Source organism: Caloenas nicobarica, chromosome 6, assembly GCF_036013445.1.
Source record: "Caloenas nicobarica isolate bCalNic1 chromosome 6, bCalNic1.hap1, whole genome shotgun sequence".
Taxonomy (NCBI): Eukaryota; Metazoa; Chordata; class Aves; order Columbiformes; family Columbidae; genus Caloenas; species Caloenas nicobarica.
In genome coordinates this window covers 25,627,222-25,652,776 of record NC_088250.1, presented here as the reverse complement: position 1 = coordinate 25,652,776, position 25,555 = coordinate 25,627,222, and the positions used below count along the sequence as shown (strand labels likewise).

General features: G+C 44.4%; 2 protein-coding genes across 2 annotated transcripts in view; one reads left to right on the top strand and one right to left on the bottom strand.

The window, feature by feature from the left end:
* Positions 1-12,121, bottom strand: part of USP37 (ubiquitin specific peptidase 37) — a 37,386-nt gene extending 25,265 nt beyond the window's left edge. The window contains exons 1-10 of the mRNA XM_065638162.1: positions 12,033-12,121; positions 10,955-11,162; positions 7,200-7,371; positions 6,547-6,647; positions 5,148-5,329; positions 4,722-4,796; positions 4,050-4,147; positions 2,444-2,528; positions 1,382-1,543; positions 778-909 (exon numbers count right to left, since the gene is read on the bottom strand). Coding sequence (XP_065494234.1) covers positions 778-909; positions 1,382-1,543; positions 2,444-2,528; positions 4,050-4,147; positions 4,722-4,796; positions 5,148-5,329; positions 6,547-6,647; positions 7,200-7,371; positions 10,955-11,110 — 1,163 coding nt within the window. The 5' untranslated portion in view covers positions 11,111-11,162; positions 12,033-12,121. The remainder of the gene's footprint in view (positions 1-777; positions 910-1,381; positions 1,544-2,443; positions 2,529-4,049; positions 4,148-4,721; positions 4,797-5,147; positions 5,330-6,546; positions 6,648-7,199; positions 7,372-10,954; positions 11,163-12,032) is intronic.
* A 245-nt stretch (positions 12,122-12,366) lies between these two features.
* CNOT9 (CCR4-NOT transcription complex subunit 9) lies at positions 12,367-25,490 on the top strand. The gene is made up of 8 exons (XM_065637598.1): positions 12,367-12,464; positions 16,749-16,928; positions 18,023-18,138; positions 19,432-19,541; positions 20,344-20,453; positions 21,467-21,565; positions 24,069-24,160; positions 24,873-25,490. The coding sequence occupies exons 1-8, from the start codon at positions 12,441-12,443 to the stop codon at positions 25,039-25,041; spliced, it is 900 nt and encodes a 299-aa protein (XP_065493670.1). The 5' UTR covers positions 12,367-12,440; the 3' UTR covers positions 25,042-25,490.
* The last annotated feature ends 65 nt before the right edge of the window (positions 25,491-25,555 follow it).

The following is a 25,555-nucleotide window of genomic DNA, read 5'->3' as shown; positions in this document are numbered from 1 at the left end:
AACAACCTCTGAACCCGAGTAGCGTAGGAAGAGTTCAAAAAGGCATAGCAAAAATAGAAATGACCCCCAAAGACAGAAAAGGCTATGAAATGGAAACAGAAATGGCTCTGATAATCCTGCATCTTGTTTAGTAAGAGAAAAGACATGAGGTACACAAGAGCACATATCATAAAAATTCCAAATGGTACAGTGTGGTACAAACAGCAGTTTGCCTTTCTGATAGACACACCAAGGAATCTGAATGGCACAGGAATTTAATATTTCAAAAAGAAAAAGAGTTTTACATAATACAGAAACCTTTGCAGTTTCTTGGCATGAAGTTTGACTGAGAGTTCAGCTGAATTTAGAAACAGATTAAGAACTCAAAACTGCAGAATTCAAACACTCTCAACAGGTACTAGAAAAAGGATTTTTTCCAAAAAGGCTTAAGCCCTCACATACCAGGTGAAGTTAGTGACCAGCTTAAACCCTAGCTAGTAATGTTTTAAAAAGAAGTTATTCTGCATCTATTTATTTTGCAGTTTCTTGCATTGTCTACTGAAGCATTTCACTCTGCCACTAGAAATACAGAAGATATAGAAGACTGCCTGTAACTCAGCATTGCAGTTTCTAAGTCTACTTCCTACGTCTAAAGTAAAACTCCAAAATACAGAGAGGCCTAGAATTTATTTTATTATCTACACATGCAAATTACTCTCTACAAAGGTGCTTCAGTATTACAAAACTAGTTTCTCAGTAATGAAAGAGAAAATATCCTTCCCAGAAAGTAACTTTTACCTGATAAGTGCATTGAGTGGAATTTTCTTCCATGGGATACCCTGCTTGAGCAAATCATTAGCAAAAGATTGAATTGAAAACAAGGACTGTAGAATGGCATTCATATAGCAGGTGTTTCCCAAGTTTGAAAATCTGAAAAAAAGAAGATTGAACATGGTATGTATGTCAATGTGTGAACATGCCAGTGTTAAACACAGCACTACTAACATGTGGGATGTTCACCCCAGCCACTCCCCGCAGAGTTTCTTATTGGAGCTGCCCTCTTACCCTTCAAACTACACTGAAAACTCACGGGACATGGCATTTATCGCTTAGGCACCCATGAGTTTCTACAACCAAAATTTTTAAAAGTGTGTGTATATACATAAGATAGAGAAATTAACTGCATAAGTATACAAAAGGAACACTAATTACCTGAAATTATTACATCTCTAAAATTCTCAGGAAGTGAATTTAAGAATACATATTTTCCAAACTACGACAAGTGTTCCCTGTCTCAGCGTTCACTAATTTCAGGATGTTTTTTTCATTAAATAATTATAACTAGAATGTTCATGTTATGATAACCAAAGTGTGCATGCTAGATAAAGAAAATTAAATTCACCCTTGTAATTGTTGTTGAGGATGTGTGGAAAGTGGCACTCGGGGTTTGTTCCACCCTGTGTAATCTTGATTAGATCTCATTTTTTTAACAGAAAGAGGGGCAGGCTGAGAAAGAAATCCCAGGCTCCTTTTGGCTGAAGAGGTCTGGCTGGATACACTAGACCTAAAAACATAAAGTACAAGAAATGTAAGATTTCTAATGCTATTCCTTAAACGACTATAGCCTGTGACACTGGAATTGTATCACTATAGAAGACAAGGACTGATAAAGCCACACAAGATAACTGGCATGTATTATAATGCAAAAGATGTGTGAGAGAGAGAATTTGTTTCCAGAGCACTTAAATACTTTGGTTAAGTTTTGTTACATCTACAGGTGTGCATGCAGTCTTTTGTCTTTAAGATATCTAACAATTCCCCACACTGTATGATGAGAGGAAGAACGATCGTGTAGCATGAGATCACCACTCCTAAGATACACTTAAAATTCACATCTGGGCCACAGTTTTCATTTTCAGCCTCTTTCTTGTAACTTAATCACCCTGGACCTCAGTCCCTCATGTGTAAAAAGTGGACAATGCTTCTTTTTTATCTTGATCTTGTATCTCACCTACGTAAGGCAGAGACTGACAGTCTGATTGCACAGCATCTAACACAAAAAATCTCAACCTTGTCAGGATTCAGTGTTACTAAAATATAGTGTTTCGTGCCATCTATCTACTTGGGAAAAATGAAGCAACGATTTAGTCTAAAATTCCAGAGTTTATATAGCATTTGAACCTTCTAGAGCTTAGATATAATTTGTATTAGTCATTCACAATAACTATAATAGACTTTCTAAAATCTCTCAAGTCTGTCTATTGCAAGCAGTAACTGGAGTTTGTAGATTTAACTACAGTGATGGTAGCCACACCGAATATCTAGATTATACTCCCGGGGGAAAAAAAATTATATATATACACTCATTTTATGCATATAAGATGCATAGCACACAAGAAACTGAAGATCCTAATTTCTGGTAAAGAATTGTCATTTACAGTTCATGCCAGTGAATCAGTCCTACCTGTCCAGGGTGGAACTGCCTGTGGAGTACTCTTTTGATGAGGATCGACTACCATAAAAGGACGATGACTGCAGTGGTAAAATACCTTGAAAAACAGAGAGAGAGGCAGGTCATTTTATTGCAGGTAACTCAGCTATTTATATGATATAAAACTGGTTGAAAAGTATTTAGTCAAAAGGTTTAAAAATCTTCAAATACTGTTTTACAGGATTGGCTGGGGAACTACTAACACACATACTTAGAAGTACTAATGCAAATAATAATGCAAATAATGCACGCTGCAGTTTAAATTTAATTTATTACCATAATCTTCATCAATTCTGAACAGCAATGTGAACATTAACAAGTCATTGAATGGTCCTAACTGTCTGAAGGGTAATAAATATCCACTTCTTGTTCAAATATAGAAGACACATAACAGAAAACCCACTAGGGATTTCCAATACAGTGCTCTCAAAATTCAAGGCAAATATGCAGAAGTGAAAGGTTTATCTTCCCACTCCAAATTCCATTGTAAATTACTATGTGCTTGGGGCAAAATACGATTGTTTCATTGTTCTGATGTCATAGTGTCAGATCCTGAGACTCTAATGCCTCAAATGGTGTCACCTAAAAAACATGCTCTCAAGAGTAAAAGAAAAAAATCTGTTACAGTGAATCACAGCATAATTTAGGTTGGATAATGAATAAACATTTGCTTCTATCCCTGCTTGAAGTGGTTTGAGCCATGCAGCCTTGAAAAAAATGCAGCTATATGAAAAAGGTTTGCAATACTGTTACCTGAAATTGCAGGTATACACTGACAGATTCTAATGTTAACTCTAAAGAGCAAAGCAGATTTTCATTCAGAGATCAACATTGACCTTACTGGCTCCTCCAGCAACATGTTTGTGCCATCAGAGCTGCACTAAAAAAAGAATGCATTCAGCAACATTTCCCATAAAAACAAAATCTTGAATGCGTTTCACTTTATGGGGAAAGCGGCTCAGCATTTAGCAGTAAAACTGAAGAACGGTGCTGCTTACTAGCTTAGGTACGCATTGTTGTTATTTCTGTATTGTCAATAAAACCTTGCCACACACCAGTATGGTGGTGCAACAAACAGAACAAAAGTCCTGGCCCCAAAGAGCTCCTCCTCTACATTCTGCGAATGAGATAAGGAAGCAAAAAGCAAACAGTATCCATTTTCAGCACAAAAACCAGTCTACAATTCATGTGGGCATCAATAGAAAAGCAGAGCCTTAAAATTAAAAAAGAAAGAGAGCAAAAGGGAAATCCTTAGGTGTTTCCAGAAATCCCCTCCCAAGGCGAAGGGCAGCTTGGAGCAAAGCTTGAAGCTGCTTGTTGAGTTTTCAAACAAGCTGGCACATGGGCTGGCAGCAGCACCCAAGTATAAAGGTCAGGGTCATGCTACAGCAGGACAGGCTTTGAAAATGAAAGTTGTTTGCATCTCATATATGGCTCTATAGAAAGCAAGAAAATTAGTGGGACAGGGAAAGCAGATTAGGAAAACCATCTCTGCAGCAACTTTCAAAACTAGTATCAAAGGGGAAAAACCATACTGGTCAAAGTCAGGTGTCATTTGGCTTAACTTTCATTTTTTTACCTGATGCCCTATTTTCCTCTGCCTGCTTCAGATTCAACTGTTTCTCTCTGCTGCTGTTTAAGTACTTCCAAGCTGGATCACTCAAGGCTTTATTATTCCTACAGATAAACAATAGTGGAAGTCAGCACAGTCATAGAAGATAAAGAATGTTCCTGCTTGATATTTACAACTTATTTTAAAACATTTCGCTGTTATCACCTTTAAATACTGGGCTATGAAACAATTAAACTTTACTTGCAGGTAAGTTTAAGCAATTCATTTAAACAAGCCTCCTTACTTATGATTAAATCTGATTTCAAACACGCAGAGCTTATTCTCCAAATGGCTACTTCCCTTTATGAATTTGGTTTTGAAAGGGTTCAAAGCAAGTTCAATAAAGGCAGCACCTACTGCTATACACGTATGGCACATATGACCATCCTGACTAAACTGATGACACAAAATTTGCATGTGTCAGTTCCTGCAAATCAACTGCTAGAGCAGGTTGTATCTCCCACACTAATCCTGAATGCAAACGCTGTTCCAAGCACCCACTGTATTCAGAAGTTCACCAGTGGCTGGTCTGTACCATGTTGCTGAGACAAGAAATACCCAAGCATTCTTTTCAGAAAAAAATACCTTTACAAATGAACAAAGAGTTTAAATCAGAAATTAGAAACCATGGTTACTTACGTTGAAGAATCATTCTCTTTGGGATAGTCTTCACTCATTTCTGAACCAGGCGGTTGTGCTCTTTTCCTCTTTTCACTGATGACAAAAAATTTTTGAAGTGGTCATTCTTTCAGAAAGGCTAGTAAATGATCCTCTTCCAACTGAACAGAACTCCTCAAGGCTTTCTGCACATTTTGTACCTATCTTCCACAATCTCCACTTTTATGACATAGCATACAGAAAAGAATTTGGTCTGCCCAACTCTTACGTTAGTGCCAGTACCAGCCAGAGGCTAGAAAAGCACATATTAACAGCCTGTTAAAAGTAACAGCAAAACCAGAGGAAGAAATATATTCCAGTCCTACTTCTAGGTGTACCAAGTTCTACCTGCAGCTCTATAAAGAGCTAAAGTTTAGCAATATCATAATAAGAGGATAACACTCCTACCGATTCTCCAACAGGCCCGTTCTGTGAGGGGTTGATGATGCAGGAGATGCTGTAATGTTCACCCTGTTGCTCGATGTTCCAGTTCCAGCAGAATTCTTAACAGAAGCTCTCGCTGGGGTACCCAGCACCTTGCGAAACGGATTTTCCTCCTTACTTTCCACAGTCACTCTTTTGGGAGGAGTCTGAAAAGCCCAAGTGGAAGGGGGCAGGGAGACAACCCAGACAGTGAAAACTGTGACCATCTTCAGTCTACACTAGTATTTACACCACTGTTCTACTTGTTACAGTGTGGCATCCAAAAGCACAAAAATGCTACTTGTATTAGATTAAGAGACTTTAACACTAATTAGACAGAGGTAAAACTGTGACTGTATCCATGCAAGTAATAAACATGAAACTCTACTGAAGTAACCAATTTCCTTTCTCATTTTCCAACGCTAAGTCAGTTGAACACTAGCTTTTAAAATCTCCTTGACATGCTTAGACACTAAAAAACCCAAGGCATGACTCATACCTATCCCCAGATCAATCCCAGGTAGTATTAAAAAAAAAAAAGCCATATTAAAACGCACACAACTAGAAGAGTGCCCTTACAGCCTTGGGCCAAGCAAGCACCACATGTAGTATAGTGGAAACAGCTAACAGCTGGTTGACTAAGGAATGTTGGTCAATTTTCAACCTGAAAGCTAAACACATCTAATCTTAGCACTGTATGCAAAGCCTTAGAGTTTTTACTGCGAGATTGGCTTTAAGCAATATGTAAAATTTGTTTTGGGACAATGTCAAAAATTATTATCCCTCAGGGTGGTAATACAAGTATATTCACAGAGGAGATAATGCAAATTAAAGCTGGCAGATACACCATGAAATCTGTGTTATGCAGGATGAAGGAAAACCACTTTCAGGGAGAAGTCTGCAAAATTTACACAAAAATCTGAGCAGAATGCCACAAATTCAGTAACTTTATTCTGATACAAAACTGGGTCAGCAGCTTTTCAATATATACATTTAGCTAACATCTGCTAAACTCATTGAGACCTATGCTGACTATAACACGTTCAGCTGCTACATAAGGTGTTCAGTATAAACAAAGATACATTCCAAACTATGTGAGAAGCAAGTCTTAATCACGTACTTTCCCTCTTTCTGCTGCTTCTCGGCCTGACAGCTCAGCATGAAGAACATATTCTGTCTTCCACAGCCAGACACTGACCTTTCTTCTTCACACAGAATATGTACTTCCTTGCAAGTAAGACACACGTGCCAACCTCCCTTATACATCTGCCCCCAAATCCTCTAGGTTACAACAACTTTGGATGCAAAATATTACAACATACAGTAAGAGGAAATGAATGAAATAAAATTAGAGGAGAAGAATAATTTGAACATGTAAACAAACCTGGTTCTCCATGTAAGAGAACTGCCTGTTAGCTTCCTTCTGTGTGGTCCTGCTGCCCAGCACACCTCCGAAGCTGCCAGATCCTTGAGAGGGTTTCCCAGCTGACAGGAAAATTACACAACATTTGATTTGATTGGCATTTAACTAATTAGCATTCTTATTTGTAAGATGTTATTTAGCTAGATTTGATTTTGGAAGGGACACATTAGATTTCTTGCCAACAGACAGGACAATATTCTGAGTGCAGAGACATAAGCATGTGTTCATGGAAATTCCTTATATTGGTCATTTGCTTAGTTGTCAATAAGGTTCCTACCCTTAAAAAGAACAAAATAAACTTAAAAGAAAAATAAAAAGGAAAGAGACTATGCATGTGTGATAAGCAGACAAGAGTTTTTCAAATACCAACATACGTACAACATAAACAATTCCTACATGTTTAACCTCTGCTTATTGTTCAACATGACAAAGGTACATTATGAGAAAGGTATATAACAAAAACTGGGGTTCAAGGCCAGAAAGAAGCATTTATACAAATGCAAAGAAAGTCAGTAACACAAGGAGGACAAAATGGCTAAAGATGAAAAAAAGAAAACACAGCACCAACTCCTCTCCAAACTGTTATCAACATGATTTACAACAATTGCACTCACCAGTATGAACCCTGTCTTGATGAACTGCATCCAAATACATCCGCATTTCATTTGCATCTTTAAACGGTACCTTATCAATTGTCAGGAAGCTGGTATCCTTTAGTGTTAGCATCAGGCAGCAGAGTTTTCTACCATTTGGTCTTAAGGTCACAGTTTTAATGTTATGGCTTAGCTGAAAACAAGAAAGTGACTATAAACATAAATCCATTTTTAAAAGGCCAAAATACTTACAAACTCAAACAAAACACTTCAAATAGAGAGGGTTAGAAGCGCTTGCACTGAAATACTTCTCCCTGCTCAATATTGAGCAAAGACTAACCCTCACAGAATTACTGCAATCAGTGATCTGGGAAGCTGACAGAACAGACAACATCACTGTGGCTCAACACTCCCTGTATTCCTGGATAAAATTACTAAAGCTTGCTTTGCTATCAAGTGTGACATTTTTGAATGCAAAGGAGTAAGAGCTTCATACAGTCCCATTTAGCTGCCTGAAACTTCCACATCAAGTTTGAAATATAACTTAAGATGGGGAAAGTTTTAAATGTTAACTACAAACTTCTACTCACTTCATAATTTGCCCTCAGGGAAGACAGAATCGACATAGTTTAAAAAAATGGTTAGGGAGTAAGTCAATAAGAAACACGCTTAATCTATATGCAACATTATAACAACTAAGAGGTGGCAAAATTTTCAGCGTTCTGGTCAAATGCAAGAATAATTTTTATAATAATTAGTGCTCCCTAATGATGCCACTGCTACTTTATTATACCATTACTTAATTTTTATTTCATGTTAAGCCATCTATAAGAAATGGCTGTTCAGTAAAGGCTCTACTATCCATGCAGGTTGAGGGTAACTCCTAAAGCAGAGGAAGCAAAAGAATCTCTCACATCTGCAGGCTGCATGGATATTTGACAACACATACCCAAGCTTACTCTCAGTTTCAATTCCCTTGTCCTTTTTTGCTTAATTCTTCATTTTGCTGCCATTTCTTTAGCCTAACCTAAGATCAGGCACCAGCTACACAACGACCCCTGCCCCAGCGCATTGCTGTACTCAACACTTTATACAAGACTGGAAACCACAGCCACTGGCACTACTCAGGAGGGAATAAAATACTGCCCAGCAGATTGGAGTCTTCTCCTAATTTGGCCTGACCTGCACACTGCCACACTACTGGTCTAAATAACGATGTTGAATTAATAGACACGAACACTAATTACACTCTAATGCCAAAGTTTCGCCATACATTGCTCTAGAACCTGCCCTGTCTACTTCAAATTATACACAAGTTTAAAAATAACAATTATTCTCAATTTTTGTTTAAATTTGTTCAGGTATATGAAAGCGTGAGGTAGTAAAAGGCAGTCCATGTCTATCAGTGAGATTTCTTTTTTCCATGCAGATCTCTAGCTTCTTGGAAAGCCAACATAGACACAACAGCCGTTTATAAGAGAGGCTGGAAAACCATCTCAGTTGGAAACTAAGGGTTTATTTTGCTGGGAAAACTACACTTCTGAAATATTTTGTTCTCAATCCTTGTGGTTTGGGTTTCTTTTTGGTGGGGGATGGGGTTTTTTGTTGTTTTGTTTTGTGTTTTGTTTATTTGTGGGGTTTTGTTTTTTGTTTAAAATATAAGCTAAAAAGTCTTCAAAGACTTGAGAATTGAAAAGAGGGCTCCACATTTTTCATCCTCTCTTAAAATATTGAGCCCAATGGAAAGTGATCACAGTCACTTCACCATCTCAGTGGAAAACAAGCTATTTCAACTCAAAATGCTATCATGAGAGGGCTCCATCCACACTCTCCATGCACTTGTTATGACCCAGCCAGTGTTACAAAGTCTTGGGAGGTGAGGGTAAATGAAATATTTCCCTTAATACATATCTAGCATCTAGAACAACTTAGTCAAAACTTTGAAACATCACTAAAACTTAACATCTGACATAGAAATTTGATGACACACCAGTCACTCTAGAAAGAAACATACCCCTGGATTCATACGAATGCGCTATTACAGACAAGCAAAAAAAGTAGAAAAAAAATGACCCACAGTTCTCCCTGAGCAACTTGTCAAAGAAAAAAAAAAAAGAGAGAGAGAACACTACTTCTAAAACAGAATTATCAGGTATCTGTCATGCCTGCAGCAGCACAGAAGAGCACTGGGAGGGACTGGGGCTGGCTCACACAAGCTACGCTCAGGCACAAGCCAGCGGCACAAGGGCAGGCGGCTCCCTGCCTGCTGCTCGCTCCCATCAACGCTCTCGTGCTGGTGTCTGTGTTGCTTCAAGACGAATGGGACCAGAAAGCAGATCCTGCTGGAAAATAACCACCATCCAAACAAAAATAATTAGCTTAAAGATGCAGCTGCTCATTTCCTACTCCTCCTTTGCTGTATTCCTAGCTGCACTGTCCCATATCACCCCCTCCAACAGATCTTGTGTTTGGCCCCTTCCATGATTTAATTCATGTGAAAACCCTCCACCGAGCTCATGGAGAGATCTGACGAGTGCCAGAGCCAGCAGATGTGAGAGGCTAGGAGAAAAACCTTCCCCTTTAGGCCATGGTTAGTTGTTCTGCAGGCTCATCCTCCCTGTGGAACCACCTTTCGAGTCACTGCTGTGCCACGTTAATGCTCATCCAGGCAGAAAGAAGCGTGTGAGAACAAGCATCCAGAGAAGGTACAAGGAGAAGAAGAGAACACGGTCCAGAAGCAACACGGTCCAATGCTGGATTAAAACACGCAGTCACAGCATTGCACAGGAGGAGACAGATGATTCTTTTCAAGTCTGCAGTGACACAGGTAGGAACTATCCACAGCTAAGGATTTTCCCACGCCTTGATTCTAACACAGGCTGCCAGATTCTTTGCTGAGACTTTTCAGCACACTAAGGCAGCAAAACCTGATGTTTCAAAAATAAAGTGAACTTTTTTCACCAAGTCCGCACACAGAAATAAATGGCTCAGAGAAAGGTCTGGTGAACACTACTGCTGAAAAACAACTGTGGCATGAAAAAGCAGAAGCCAGCATTTAGATCAGTTTAGGCTGTTATAAAATTGCTAAATAAGTTAGGATTTCTTTTTTCTTCCAACTGCTCTTCTATCTTCTGTGTATTTTAAAATCAGATAGAAATTTCTTACAGAAAAACACTGCTTAACATTCTTTCAATTTGGGTAATTTTGCACAAAAACATAGGAAGACTGAGCTGAAGACAACTATAGAATGAAAAAAAGGCAACAGGCAGAAAAGTGCAAGAGAATCTTCAACAGCAATCTGCATCAGCCTCCTGGTGAGGAAACCACATTGCCCAGCTTATTTAAAACCTAAAACTGCAACAACTGCTGCCAACAGGCGACAAGTGTGTTAACACCATTAACAGCAAGAAAAGCTGCTAGTACAAAGTGTTCAAGATCTTCACCTCTAGATTCTGCAAATGTACCAGTAACAGGCTACACATCCCAAAAATCTGATCATGTGAGCCACGATACTATATACTTTGGTGACTTTTCTCTGCTTTTTGGTTCTTCCCATTCAGTGCTATCTTGATGTCGATCTTGGCAGATCCTTTAACAATACACATGAATAATTTACAGGAGAATTATACAAAGGGATTAGTGTTCAGGAAATGCGGAACAAGAAACAGTGACAGAGGGAAGTTTGCGTGACACTTAATAGCCTTGAAGAGGACAGCTGTTCACAAAAGAGCACGATCCATGCACTGCTCAAACAAAAGCCTTAATATTTGGTGTACCTGAAATGTCTTTGGAATTCCTCCAACATTGTAGTGAACCACTAGACTCACTTTGTTGTCCTTCTCCACAATTTCAAAGCTCCCTTCTTTCCATTTTGTAATCCCAGTCTGCATGCTGCGCATCCGGACGGGTCCGTGCACCTTTAGCAGAGCCATGCTTATTCACAGGAAAGAGCTCACCAGAGTAAGCGTACTCTGCCTTAAACACCTGTTAAAAAGGAGAAATTCATAACTAGGTTCACCAAAGAATCTACAGAAAGATATAAGCGTGACTTAAAGTTTCTGTAGAAGTTCAGCAGAACTGTTTCACTGGTATTTTTAAACACAGTGAAGGAGGGTTAGACACAAGCGAAGGAGACTTAGATCAATAAAATATCTCCCAGTTCGGGCAGCAATGCACTGATTCCTCGCCCCTGAACAGCGAGCAGACCCGATCTGGACACAGAAATTCTGGCAAAGCCTTAAAGCAACTGCAACAGATTTAAGCGCGGGAGAAAAAAGGGTGCTTGAGGAAAGTCGGTAAGAGACAGAAACCGAAATTTCAGGGAAGCCTGAGAGGGACAAGGAGCTTTTTTCCGACGGGACCTGCGGGTCGGTCACCTGGCGGGCCCGGCCGGGGCTCCCGGGGCGGCGGTGCCTCCTGCGCTGCCGCTCTGCCCGGGAAAGCCACCGGCCCAGCAGTGCAAGAAGCCGCCCCCGCCCCCCGGGGGCTCCCGGTGCGCACGGCGGGGCGTGTGTGACACGGAAACCAGAAGAAATGAATGAAGCGGCGCCTGCGCGCAGCGCGGCCGAGGCTCCCCCGCTGCCCGCGCCGCTGCCGCTCCCAGCCCGGCCCGGCGGCGGCCCCGCTCCCGTCCCGCTCCGCCCCCGCCGCCCCCGGGCAGGGCTCTGCGGCCCCGCCGCCCGCCCGGGCAGGGAGACGGGGTGAGAGGGCAGCGCGTCGCGCCCTGCCGCTCCATGGCCGCCCCGGGCCGGGCCGGGCCGGGCCGCTGTGAGAGGAGGCGCCGCGCGGCAGGGGGGGCACCCGACCGGGCGCCGCGGGGGGTGAAGGGGGGGCGGGGGGACCGAGCCACGGTACCTGCGTCCCGGTGCGTCCCCGGCGCCGCTGGGCGGGCTGAGGCCCGGGGGGGAGGGGGGAAGGGGGGGCGGCGGCAGATGGCGGGAACCGGCCAGCAGCGCGAGACACCGCGCGACGCACGCGCGCCCGCTTACGTCAGCGCGGCGGCGGCGCCCTACCCGGCGCACCCCGCGACGGCCCGCGCGCGCGTGCGCATGCGCCGAAGCCGCCCGTTTGGCCGCCGCCGCCTCCCGCGCCGCCGCGCCGGCGCCTGTGCGCATGCGCGCAGCCCTCTCTTCGCCCCGCCCCTGTCCCAGCCTCCCTCGCGGCGGGCGGGCGCGCGGCGGGGGGAAGGGGCGGGGCGAGCCTGCGTCGATGGCGGCGGTGGCTTCCTGAGCCCGGCCTGGCAGCACCGGCACCGCTCCCGCCATGCACAGCCTGGCCACGGCCGCGGTGAGGGCGGGAACAGACCGGGCTCAGCGGGGAGTGGGGCTGTGGGGGCGCGGCCGCTCGTAGCTGCGAGGGGACGTTTCTCCTCGGCCTCTCGCGGCTCGGAGTGGGGACGCGGGGGTTGGGCCCTGGGTGCCGGGGCCCTGGTGGGCTCCCCCGTGTCAGCTCCTCCGTGTCAGCTCCCCGGTGCCCGGTTGGGGTGGCGGAGGGGTCCCTTCGGTAGCGGGGAGGCGCTGAGCGGCGCTTTCCTGGTCCGGCGGTTCTCCTGCGGAGTCCCCTGTGCCTGCCCGGGGCGGCCTGGCCTCGCTCTGCTGCTGGTGGGGCCGCGGTGTCTCACCCGGGGCCAGGCGGGCCAGGACGACTTCGCTGCCGGGCGCCCTGGCTGTGCTCCTTCACCCGGTGTGCATCGCGTAGGGTTTTCCCTCCTTCCGCCCAGCCACTTATTCTGTCCTCTGGGGAGCTCTTCTGGCCTTGACTGCAGAGGGGAAGAGGAGATAGTGAGAAGTTCCTCGGGGTGGCAGGCAAGCATGGCAGGAAAGGCAGAGACCGCTGGTTTCCCCCAATACGTTGCAGCGCTGCCTGTAGTTGGTGCTTGCTGTCCTCCCTGTCAGGAAGCTGTGGCGGTGGGATGGGGTCCCTGATGTTGAAGCTGGTGGGAGCAGAATGGTATCTTGGCCTGGCTGGGTTCAAAACGGAAGCTGAGTTTTCAATGTGGTTATTGCATCTTATCTCTCATCTGAGAGGGTTTGTGTTTTGGTTTTCTCTTCTCCAAATGCATGTTCATCATGTGTATAAGAGTTACAAGAGTTGATTGAGTCATAGAATCATAGCATCAGGTTTCATAGAATAGAGTCTCTGCTGTGTCTTGTGTTTGGGACATTTATTGCAAGACCAACAGAGCTGTTTTCAAATGAACTCAGCTCAAGGATATGCTTGGACTAACAAACAGACAAGAGTGAGTACAGTACTTAGGAGAAGGAGTTGAGAGGACTTTTAACTCTTCCCACTTTAAGTGCTCATGACTTTAAATAGTTTCCTGGAGCACTGTCAAATACTTCTGATTTAAAGTGATGCTTTCTAGAGCACAGAAGGGTGTGCAGGTTCATAGCGAACTCTCTTATTAATCAGCATTTATGTTTTTCTAGTAAAGTAATTCCTAAGTGCATGCCAAAATGTATGAGGGACTGTTGTATCACCTGTTAATCCTCTGTGTTCTGGTCACCCCTCTGTAACAGTTTTTTTTAAAACATAATTTTAACAAAACAATCTACTTAAGGAATAGAAATCAACTTCATTTTGGGACTCGTTTGAATGTGTGTTTAATTTATATGACATTCTCACTACCTGGTGGCTCTGTATTGAAATGTTTCCCACCACGGTCGGTTTGTATACTTAGACTGAAGGTGACAGGGAAGGGTGTCTGTCTCTGGAGATATGCTCAGGAGCTGCAGTAAATAACGTTACCTCTTAGCAGGGTTGTCAATTGGCTCAGGAATCCCTTTGGGTGTTGGGAACACTGTCGTGATAAAGCCGTGATAAGCCAGAGCATTGGTCTTTATGCAGTGATGCTGGTGGCAGAACTGGCACTTTGATTTCAGACCTGAAGACAATATGATGTGCTAGAGGCTCGAGAACAGGCTGAAAACAATAAATGTAGGTGCAACTATTGGTAAGGCATTGAAAGCCCAGCTCAAACTTGCTAATTCACTGCTATTTAAGTTCAAAGTTCATTTTGGTGTTTTTGAATTGGTAATCTATCAAACTAGTCTAAAAAACACACGTATCCAGTTAGTCAATGTTCTGCTTTCGTTGAGCGGTACTTTTAGCAGTGTGTCTAGCAGCTGCTGCTCTGTTAGGGTGAGAAAGCCAGTTGTCTAAATCCAGTTTGGTATGTGATGGTTGGAGATCGGTCGTGGATGTTTGAGGTAATGCTGTTTCTCTTGAGGAAGGAGCTACAAGATCTTTCATGATGCAGAGGTGCCTTGTTTGTGCTGTGGTGAGATATTGTCGGTAACTTTTGCTTTCCCTGTGTGCAGAAGAAAGTCTGCCTGGCACGGTTCTGCCTCGGAGCTTGCAGGATTTGTGTGTAGCTCCCCAGACTTTTAGGTTTTGGAGGGAGAAGGGGGAACAACAATAAAGTACAAAATTAGGAAAAAATGTGTCTTTCAAATTAAACTGAAATGAGAGGAGCAACTCTAGAGCCTGTGAAAAGCGGTTGGTTCTCTCTAAGACTGATATTGGACATCATAAACTTAATTGTGTGGAAAATCTACTTAGTGGTCTCAAGCGATCACAAGCACATGATTGTGCTTTTAAAAGGTCGATATATTTAAGCTTACAGGAACTGAAACTTCCAGTGAATCCAGAAAAATAGATGGAAGCTTTAGATAACACAATTATAACAACATTATTGCTACACTGCTTGTCACTCTACCACCCTAAATAAAAACAAATGAGCTCTGTTCATTCTTCTTCTCTTTCTGAGCTCCGGTGTAGGGGTTGCCATTAGAATTGTAGTCCCAGCTGTCAGGATTGCTAATTTACTGTGAGGTTCTGCGGTAAGGAGGAGAAAAAAAAAAAGGAGAGTAGGCAAGAAAAAGGGGATAGAAGAAAAGATGAACAGTTGAAAAATATTTGAGCCCTGGAGGACAGGGATTGAGAACAGCACATCAGCTTTATAAGATGTTATAAGTTAAATTATGTGATGGAAGTGGCTGAGGTATAGTAAAATCCCCCAGCTGGGGAAGAATCTCTTAGGATGTGACTGTGAGTTACAATGTAGGTGAACTGAGGAGAGAAACCGTTGCAGAAATAGAGACAGAAAGCTCTGGAGGTATCTGCCAAGGGTTAAGAAGCCCTTCATCCCTCCTGCAGTTCTGGGAGCCTGCCTCTGGCATACAGTTTTGGGTTCGGTTCCAGCCGCTTTCAATTCCTGAACTGCTTTGTGTTCTCTTCAGTGCCTTGGTGATGAGCTGCTTAGTAGCAGCATTGCTGTCAGTATCATATGGCCAGTGCTCATATCTGTGGGGGTGAGCGCAGGAAAAGTTTCCATCTGGGATTTAAAAAAATATAAATTACTAGAAATACAGTCTGTTTTCTGTTCCCAGCTGTGATTGCCGAACAGGAGGGGATGCTGAGCTGGTGCCTGCAGGCCAGCTCAGGAGCAGCAGCCTACTAACAGGGCTGTGCTTCAATAGTAAACACTGCAGCAGAATGTTTGAATAGGTTCTGAATTGGCTTTTGGAAGTGTTCACACAGGGAGTTTTAATGCTAATGTTTGTCTTCCTCAAAACTTTGTATTTGAATCACCAAACTGTCTCCTTGGGAAGCCTGCTGAGCATTTGTTTGCACCTTGAGTGCTTGTTGTGCCAGCACAGGCATGAGAGAAACTTTCAATGAAAGACTTGTGCCTCCCCGCAGAAACTTTGCTACAATTCCACAGTCCCTGTTTCTCTTCCTTTCCTTCCCAGCCCTCCCTCATTTTTTTGGTTTGAAAACTTGTTGGCCTTGATGTTTTTCTTTACCTGATTTTCAAGAAAGGCAGAAGAGAAATCCTGTATTTCTCCTGAGTAGCAGAAAATGTGCCCACACTGTTAATACAAAGCTACACTTCTCTGGGTTTATTTTGAATGGGAATTTTTGCACAAAAATCAGTTTTGAAAAGTTCTCTTTTAGCTCTGTGTGTGTAAGTAATATACATAGAATAAATATGAGATGTCTTTCACAGCAGGTGTTACTGTCAACGGTGTCATTCTGATGTTGGAGTAGTGAGAATTTTTCTAGTGTTTGTATGAATATTTTCCTCATGTATGCTGAGTGAATCCCATTGACAGGCTCCAATGTCGCAGATTTTTTTGGAAAGAAAAAGGTGGCATCTGCATTACTTTGAATTTGTAGAGGCTTGCACTTACAGCATGAAATGAATGTGTGCTAAATGCAGGTGGAGCAAATGACAGCTGGCTAAAGTATGTGTGACCTCCCTGGGAGCTCTGCTGGCACAGGCAGGCAGCAGTGTGGTGCTCTCATATTGCTCAATGAAGCTACAAGCGGATTAAGAAAGACTGTCCTAACAAGTCAGGCCAGAAAGTAAAACCTTTGCCTTTCAGGTGAAATAAAAAGACTAAGGAAGGGATCCATAGCCAGAGCATCTTAATGCAGCTTTAGTTCCTCCCTCTCCCAGTAAGGTCTTTCTTGAGCCTTTTCTTGCTTATCTACCAGGTTATGGGAAGGGTTTTGGTAAGACTTGAATAAAATGTTTGGATTGAAGTTTCCTTGTCTCCCTCCCAGCCTGTGCCAACAGCGCTGGCTCAGGTTGACCGTGAAAAGATCTACCAGTGGATCAATGAGCTGTCCAGCCCCGAGACACGGGAGAACGCGCTGCTGGAACTGAGCAAGAAGCGCGAGTCCGTGCCTGACCTTGCCCCGATGCTGTGGCACTCATTTGGCACGATTGCAGCGCTCCTTCAGGTGGGTAGCACTGGCCACATGTTTATCCTGTGGTGCAGCACCAGAACTTTGCAGAGCTTGCGCATCCATGATGTGCTGGTGGGTCCCTTGTTGCCATTGCTGGGTGTATGGTGCGTGCTGGGTCATATGGTGAGGGGAGCTGATGTGCGAAGCTCGTTTGCCATTAATCACTAGCAAGACAATGTACACGGAGACTAAGATTTCTAATTAGACAGCTTACATAGCTGGAAGGGGAACAAGCAAGTTCTTGGGTGTATGAGCTCCCTGTAGATCACCTTCTGCTTATTTTCATGCAGTATCATAGCAGAACCACAGCGGTGTTACTCCTAAGATATCTGGGGTTTTTGCATGGGCTTGAGCACTTCCTGGTCAGAAGGTTGCTCTTTCAGGGAGCCCACAGGAGGGGCAGCATAGGAATGCTGCTCACTGCTCCAGAGATCCTTGCAAGGGAATGTACCTGCATTTCATGTCAAACTGAGCAGCTCAGTTTATCTCTGGGCAAACTGTTCTACAGCTGATGACTGGCTCTCTCTCAGTGCCACATCTAGCCACTTCTTTCAAAGAAGGAAAGAAAAGTGTGCAGGATTGTCAATGTTAAACTGTTTTGGACTGGCCCTGAAACAAGTGGAGAAAATTAGAAGGGAGCTGTAGTTGGAAGCAGGCAGATTCCTGAATCAGATTTCTCCCCCTCAGCTGCTTCCCATGTATTGATTCAGAAGAGTACCCGGAGCTGCAGTATGAGTAGAGTGGCTGTGCTCTGCCCCTAGGCGCAGGAACAATGCTTCTCTTTGCTCTCTGGAAGTTCAGAAGAAAGCAGTCCCTACACTAGCAAAGAGCCAAGAAATCAAATGAACCCTTTTTTACTGAAATTAAGTTTTGACTGCATCCCTGTGACTCCTTGTCAAATCGACTGTGATCCAGCACTGCCCTTGCCTGGACAGCATGATGGCTGCCATGTATTAATAACTTCAAAGTGATGCTTGGTGAAAGCAAACTGCTGTCTCCTGTCACCCTAGTTGCTTGCTGGGCAGGTGCTTTGGTGCAGCTTGCTGATGTTTTTCTCCTTTAACTTTTCTTCATCTGTTAATTTTTAGGAAATTGTAAATATTTATCCATCAATCAACCCTCCAACTTTGACAGCCCATCAGTCCAACAGAGTCTGCAATGCTTTAGCTCTGCTGCAGTGTGTTGCATCGCATCCTGAAACAAGGTAAGTGTTTCCAAGTGCATAAGTTTTCTGAGGTTTTGATGTTGACAGGTCAGCCTATCTGTGACTCCAGAAGGACGTAAGCTCCTTTCTTCTTTTTTACCAAGAGAAATGGAACAGAAGACAGAGCTGGAAGGTAAGCAGCTGCCTGCTGCTTTCACTTGTTTGCACGGATTAGCAGGATGACAGCTTTATGGTGATCCTAAATGCATTTCATTCCCTGGATCATCCTGAGATGCTGCAAATTCCCAAAACATTGGGTCGTGGCAGCTCTGGAGAGCTCAGACAGAGCCTTTGTGTGAGTGCTGTGTGCAGGATCCTTGTTTTAATGAGCTTACAGTTATTTAGACCAGCAGCTTACAGTTATTCAGACCAGCTGTCCAAAGGGTGGAGTGAGCAGGACTGTACTTCCCAGAGACCGTCTGTGGCAAGGGAGAAATAGCAGAGCCATGTCTGGAGTCCTCAGCCAGTGTCCAATTTCAGGTTTTCTCAATCTATATCCAGCACATGTCAGCAAGGGAAAAGATTATGTTGGTTCATCCAAAACCAGTAGCTAAAACCCTGAAGAAAAGTACCCAGAGATCCATGAACTCATGCTTCTGTTCCTGCTGAGAAGAAAGCGCTGTGTAGGTGAAGCTGTTTTTCAGCTGCTGTGAAGTAGTGTTAAACAGCAACTCTCCATGAGATTATATTCAAAGAAATAGGGTAGTTTTACACCACACACCTTTACATTTAAAGTTGAAAACTGAAAACAGAGGAAGAATGTTGTTGTTGCTAGCAAAGCAATCTCCAGGTTTCTTCCTGAAGTCTGTATTTTTCACCATTGTCAGAAAGCAGCATGAGGACTTCTGGGGAAAAGTGGCTGTGCACGCTTAAACTGTGGTAATGCTTAGAGATCAGGCAGTCTGGATTTCTGTTACCCAGAGGCTTTGCACATGCATTGTGGCTGGCTGTCCCTGACCGTGGGAGCCTGCAAGGTGAAATGCAGCAGTGAATGTACAAAGCAGAGGGTCTGAGTGGCAGGAAGGGGTAATAAAAACAAGAGAACGTGCTCTTTTCATGGTCAGCTGGAAGCAGTGATGCAGGTAACCAATGCTTTAGGTGTTAGGTTTTGTGTTGCACCTGGTGCAGAGTTTACTTCATGCCCTTCCATCAAAGAACAAACTGTTACCCACTTTTGAGGAGCAGCAGCAATAGTGTCTGTCAGGAATAGTCTGAGGCTGTGCATGGTAACGCTGGATTATGTTCTCGCTTTGTTTTCCTTGTCTCTCACGTTGTGCGTTCTTTTTCCTACAGGTCAGCTTTTCTGGCAGCTCATATCCCTCTCTTCCTGTACCCCTTCTTGCACACGGTGAGCAAGACACGTCCGTTTGAGTACTTGCGGCTCACAAGCCTCGGAGTGATTGGTAAGCAGCCAGGCTAGTGCTGGGACACTGGTTTCTTATCAAGTTGGATATGATTCGTGCTGTGGGTTTAGAAACTTGCACGACCAAAATCACAGGTCTTTTTTTGCTGAGATCTTCTGAATCCTGTAGTATTAACAGGAGGAGCTGCTCTTTTTCCATCAGTTGTGGAGGCAGATTCCTCTTACCATGTAGGAACTGGACTTTTCTCTAATAGGAAAACACTGAAGTCTGGGTGCATTGCCAAAAATATTTTCTGCATGTACAATCTCCTGCAGGCTTGTTGTGCCTTCACCCTCAGTCCAGCCAGCTAGAAACTGGCATGGGTGGGTGCAAACTGGGCTTTCCTTGGGTTTTTGTCATGGATTGACTTGGGTGTATTTGCCCTGTCTTCCCTTTATCCTGTTGTGTGTTGTGTTTTGTTTTGTTTTCCTTTTTTTCTGCCCAAAACATTTCTCTCTCGATGTATTAAGTAAGAGGGTCTTAAACTGCATTTCTTATTCCCAGAGGTTGCTGTTGACTGGCATGATCCACTTGTGTTTGTGTTACCACTGAGGGAGAGCCAAGAATGCATCCCCTTTCTGAAAAGCAGACAACCCCCAAACCCAGCTTGATTACTTTCATGCTGTCAAAACGATTTCTTCTCCAGCCATGTGCTGCAGCCTATTTAGGATGGCATTTGCTCTGCCTGCCATTCAGACTTAATGGTTCCTGGGGAGGACACAGCACAGGCCCTCTTTGAAAAGTGAGATTTTTTGGAAACAATTTATCATTTATTGGTTTTGGATTTTGTTTTTCTTTCAAGGGGCCTTGGTGAAAACTGATGAGCAAGAAGTGATTAATTTCTTGTTGACAACAGAAATTATCCCCTTGTGTTTGCGCATTATGGAGTCTGGCAGCGAACTCTCCAAAACGGTAACTACTCTTTTTTGTCTTAAGACCTTTTTGTTGTTTGTCTCCAATTGACTAGGCAGCCAGTGAGCTTCAAAGTTGGCTTGTGTCCTGTTGCAAGTGCTGGAGCAACCCTGGGTTGAGTTTTACCTCCTCAAAAACCAAACAAATAAAAAAACTCCAAACCAACCAAACAAAACCAAAACCACAAAAACAAACAAAACCAACCAACCACTAAACTAAGCTGGAGTTCCTGAGTTTGGTAGTTTTGCTGGGAAAGATATTGCTGCTCTCAACACTTGTTCCCTCGTCTACAGCCCTGCAGAGTAACTTTCAGGGCTGAGCTGGATCAGCTTTCCTCGGCCTGAGAGAACAAACGCTGTAGCTGAACAGTGCAGAGGCTGGGCAGCAGCTGTTAGTGGTGGTTATGGGAATGTTCGCTGCACTGGACCAGTTTGTTGTCTTCTCTGACCAGGGGCCCCTTTCCCCCACGAGCTCAGATCTGTGGTCAGACTGATCTGATGACCCAGCTAGGCTGGCCCAGGTTTTAGTCTGTGCATGCTTCTCTGTTGAAGCCTAGTGACATACCTGGCTGAGATTCTTCCAGAAAATCACATCTCATGATGAATCCGTAATGCTGAAGATGAGAACTGAAATCAGCTTGCTGTGTAGGTGGCAGGGCCAAGTGGACAGATCCTTCTCCTGCTGCTTGGTCTGTGACCAGAGCAGTGTGGCCATAATCCCAAGGCTCTCATGAGCAGCATGGCAGTAGTTATCATCTTATGCAAGCTGCATCCAGTCATCTTGTACACACTTCTTTGTGTCTGTCTCTGTTCTTTAGCCAGAGATGCCAAGCATTGTGTAGTGCCCTGCATTTTCTTTTGGCTTTCAGCTTTGATGGAGTAAAGCATTTGCTGCTTGCTGAAAAGCCGTTCAGCTCTGGGACTGCCTTGAAAAGAACACAGCACAAAGCCTGTTCCTTTTGAGGACAGATAAGTTGTTTACACACTCTCTTTTCTGCTTTCTCCGTATTCTAGGTTGCTACGTTCATTCTTCAGAAAATCCTCTTGGATGACACAGGGCTGGCATATATCTGTCAGACTTACGAGAGGTTTTCCCATGTTGCCATGATATTGGTAAGATTGTTTCCTCTCTTCAAAAAACCAAAAAATTATATTGTAACAGCAAGCTGCTTCAGCAGCTACTTTACTGCTCTCTGGCTTGAGCATGGAATGGGAGAAGCAAATCGTTCTTGAGCTTATTGCTGGTGACACTGTAGCTTTTTGCTCCCGCGTGTTTCATTTGCAGTCTCTGGTTTGTGTGTCAAGAGAAGGCAGATTAGTTGTAATATGCTAGGTCCCCAAGATAAACCAGGCAAACATCTCCAGAGAAGAAGAAGAGTTTTCAGCATTGTTGGTCGGATGTGAATTGATTTCATTTTCAGTAAGAATGATCACACGGCTCAGACCATGAATCCATTTCCCATCTCTGTCTCCCACAACAGGCTGAAAGAGCAGCAGGTTGAGTGAAGGAGTAAGAGCAGGACAAGCATATATGATACTTGCCCTCATAAACAGCCTTGCAGCTGCTATTTATTTTCAGCTTTGGATTTCTTGGGCCAGTTGTGGGTTTTCTATGCAATAACCCCCAGTGTTTGCCCCATCCTCCCCTTGAACCCAGGGAAACTTGTGTGTCCACAGTGTCCTTTACCAAGGAGTTTCAGAGGTTTCCTATTCACTTCATGGAAGGCCAACCTCCTTGTTTTCTTTTTGAACCCAGCTTCTACTAGCTGCTTCTTACAACTCTAATTCTTGTGTTGGAACACAGAGAGAGCAGACAATTTTTGTCCTTTCCTTGTCCTCTGTGAAGGAGAAATTTGAGTACTCATAATTTGTTCATCCTGGGAGTAATAGCCTCAGCTTGAGCTTTATCTCTGAGCTCACTGAGGGGAATATATGTCTGCCCTGGAATAGCTATTGTCCTGCTTTTGTGTTTGGTTGGCTGGTTGTTTGCTCTTTTGCTTTTTAAAGAGCAGTCTCAGAAGAAGAAAATGCAGCATTAAGTTAAGCACTTTGCAGTGCTGGTTCTATGCCTTGCTGTTCATGCTTTCATTGGGAATATTTATTCTCCTGTCTGTTTTCCCAAATGTAAAAAAAGTGTTTCCTCTTAATTCACCCACGAATAGCAACATATGAACGATTGTGAGCTGATGTCTATAATATCCAGTGTGACGTGATTTTTGCATTTGAGAAAAGGGTTGGCTTTGGTGAAAGTACGTCTAGCTCAGAGGCAAAGTGAAGGATTCAGTTAGAAACCCTGGGGTAAGGGAGGGAAGGAGACCAAGGAAGAATCCATGGCTGGGAAGGGTACAAACACAGAAGGATGTGAGTCTATAAAGCTGTGTTAGCATGGGAGAAATCTTAGCTGTGGTATAATCCCACTATTGGGTGAAGCACTGGCATTATTAATATTTCATAGTGGTATGGAGAAAGATAAAAATGTTTATACACATTTCTCTATATCAAAAGTTTGGATAGTGTACTTCTGCCTCATGAGGGTAATGATTTACTTCGTTGTCTGCTGATAATGGTGCAAGATGTTATACAAGTATTAGATGCTTTTAAAAGAGCAAGTTAGTAATTCCCATCCAGGAGCTGTCTGAGGAGCTCTCTGGCTTGCTTTTCTTTATTTTGAAGAAATGTTGGTATCCTGGGGAATTGCTGAGGAAGGAGGCTTGCAAAAGGGCAGATGAAGGGACACTGCTAATGGCTAACTGCCTGAATATCCAAATACAGGTGAATTTGGCTAATGAGGAAAATGGTTAGTGATAGCCAATGTAGTTTTACAGGAAAAAAACCCAACTTGTTGGGCAGATCTGGTTGACTCCTAAACATGAGGAATCAGACTTAAAATCCTTCAAAGCAGGTGTGCAAAGGCATCCACACTGTTCGCTGGGCTGGGTGCATTCAAAGGTGCAACCATGTGCAAAGTCCTAGATAGTGTGAGAAATAGAGGCTGGGACAGGGAGATCTGCCCTGGTCTTGCTTCCCAGTAGTGGCTTAATGAGGGATGTAGCAGAAAGAAAATACAATTCTTGGGTGCATGATAAGACCAGATGTGGATCTTCCTGTATGTTGTGTGGGTCAGCCCGGTCCTTTGGCTTGGCTTCCCAGGCTGTTGTTAATGCTTTAAAATGGCCTTAAAAGGAAGACAGCGCAGATGAGAACGATGAGTGTTGCAGAGCTTGGGTACACCTCATAGGGTGACTCAGCCTGAGCTTATCAAAGTGTTTGGAATATTTTTGCTTTCTTCCACAAGGGAGGAACCCCAGGTTCTCTGTAATCTAGTGGGGAGTTGGACCAGTAAGAAGTCCTGAGGAGGTAAAAAACAGATAGAGATGAGACGAGCTTTCCCCAGGCTGCTGTGAGAATCCTTTCCAAGCCATGGCTAGTGGTTCTTCTCAAAGGCATCTTGGCAAGCAGGATGCCGGGCCCCATGCTGGGTTATCTAGATGAAAGGTGTGGGCTGTGATGCATGGGAAGCCAGAGTGAGTGATTTAATGGTTTTTCCCTGTCTCTGCTGATTGTGAAGCTGTTCTTACAAAGACTTTAACTGATGGCATTGGCCTCTGTCAAACAGGGTAAAATGGTCCTGCAGCTCTCCAAGGAGCCGTCGGCACGGCTACTGAAACACGTCGTCCGCTGCTACCTTCGCCTTTCCGATAACCCCAGGTAAACATTTTAGGAGTTTGGGCAGGGGCTTCTCCTGGTCCCTTGGAAGTGTAGTTCTTCTCCACGGTGCCCACTCAGGGAGAGTCAAGGGTTCCTTGTCTGTCCTTACATCAGTCCTAGCTCAGTGGGGAAAATGGGTGGGTGTTTTGGTTTGTTTGGGGTTTTTTAGTACTAGTCCCAGGAGCTTTTATGGTACATGGGAGAAACAGTGACTGTTTGGGGCTTGTGCAGATTGACGCTGTGCAGTTACTACTGCCTGAGCACAAATGTAGCTTGGACAAGGTATGAGGGACAGAGCAAGGTGGAAGGTACACCATGCTCTCCCTCTTGTGCATCGTGTGGGCTGTTGGCAGTAGAAGCCAGTGGATGAAATACGGTTTAGGGAATACAAACTGATTTCATGCTGATCAGCAGCTCTGCCCAAAGCTGCTGGTTATGTATTTGTTGTCTTGACTTCTCCTGGCATCATGTTGCTCTTCACTGACAGGTGTCAGGGCACAGGGCTTGGCTCAGTGGGGTCTAGCAGGAGGGGTGGGAGCCATGCTGGCTGGCCAGGCACCACGTGCTGCGGTGCTGCTGCTCCGTGCTTCCTTTGGCTGGCCCTGCCAGGGAGACCCCCAGGCAAAGGAGCGTCGTATCCCCAGTGGGGTTTGCTCCCCTCTTGCCCCTGTGAGTTTATTTGTTGGGCCCTGTTTCTCGTCTCTTGATGTAGGGCACGTGAAGCTCTCAGGCAGTGCCTTCCTGACCAACTGAAGGACACCACCTTCGCCCAGGTCCTGAAGGATGACACGACCACAAAGCGCTGGCTGGCTCAGCTCGTCAAGAACCTGCAAGAAGGCCAAGTCACTGACCCACGGGGCATCCCTCTTCCTCCGCAATGACTGCTGAGGGAGGTGGGGGACCGGGGAAGAAACAGCTCAGGTTTACGAAGAACCAGGAACAGGTGACCTCTTCTGCAACAAACTGGGCACGCCAGCTGGCTGCCAGCCTGTCGGACCATCCCACCCAGCCAAAAGGCTGCTCTGCAGCAGCGCAGCATGCCTCCGGGGATCGCAACACCAGCAAATGATGATACTACAGCTTCAAAAAAAAAAAAAAAAATCAATAAAACCAATCTGTAAAGATCCCCATCTCTCCGGGAGGCTTGGCTGGCATCTCCCCACTGCCGGGCAGCGGGTAGTGGATGTCCGCTCTTCCAGCTAGCTCAGCCTCCGCCCAAGCGGTCCATGACATGGGGTGTGTGCGCCATGTCCCTCTAGTTCCTTGTCACTTCTTGTTTACACGTCTGTTCAAGTGAGTGAGCTGAATAAAAGCTGATCCAGTTGTTTTATCCCCTCTTAAGGCTGCTCCTCAGCTGCAGGTAGCCCGGGGACAGCTTTCTTCCCTGCCAGTGCA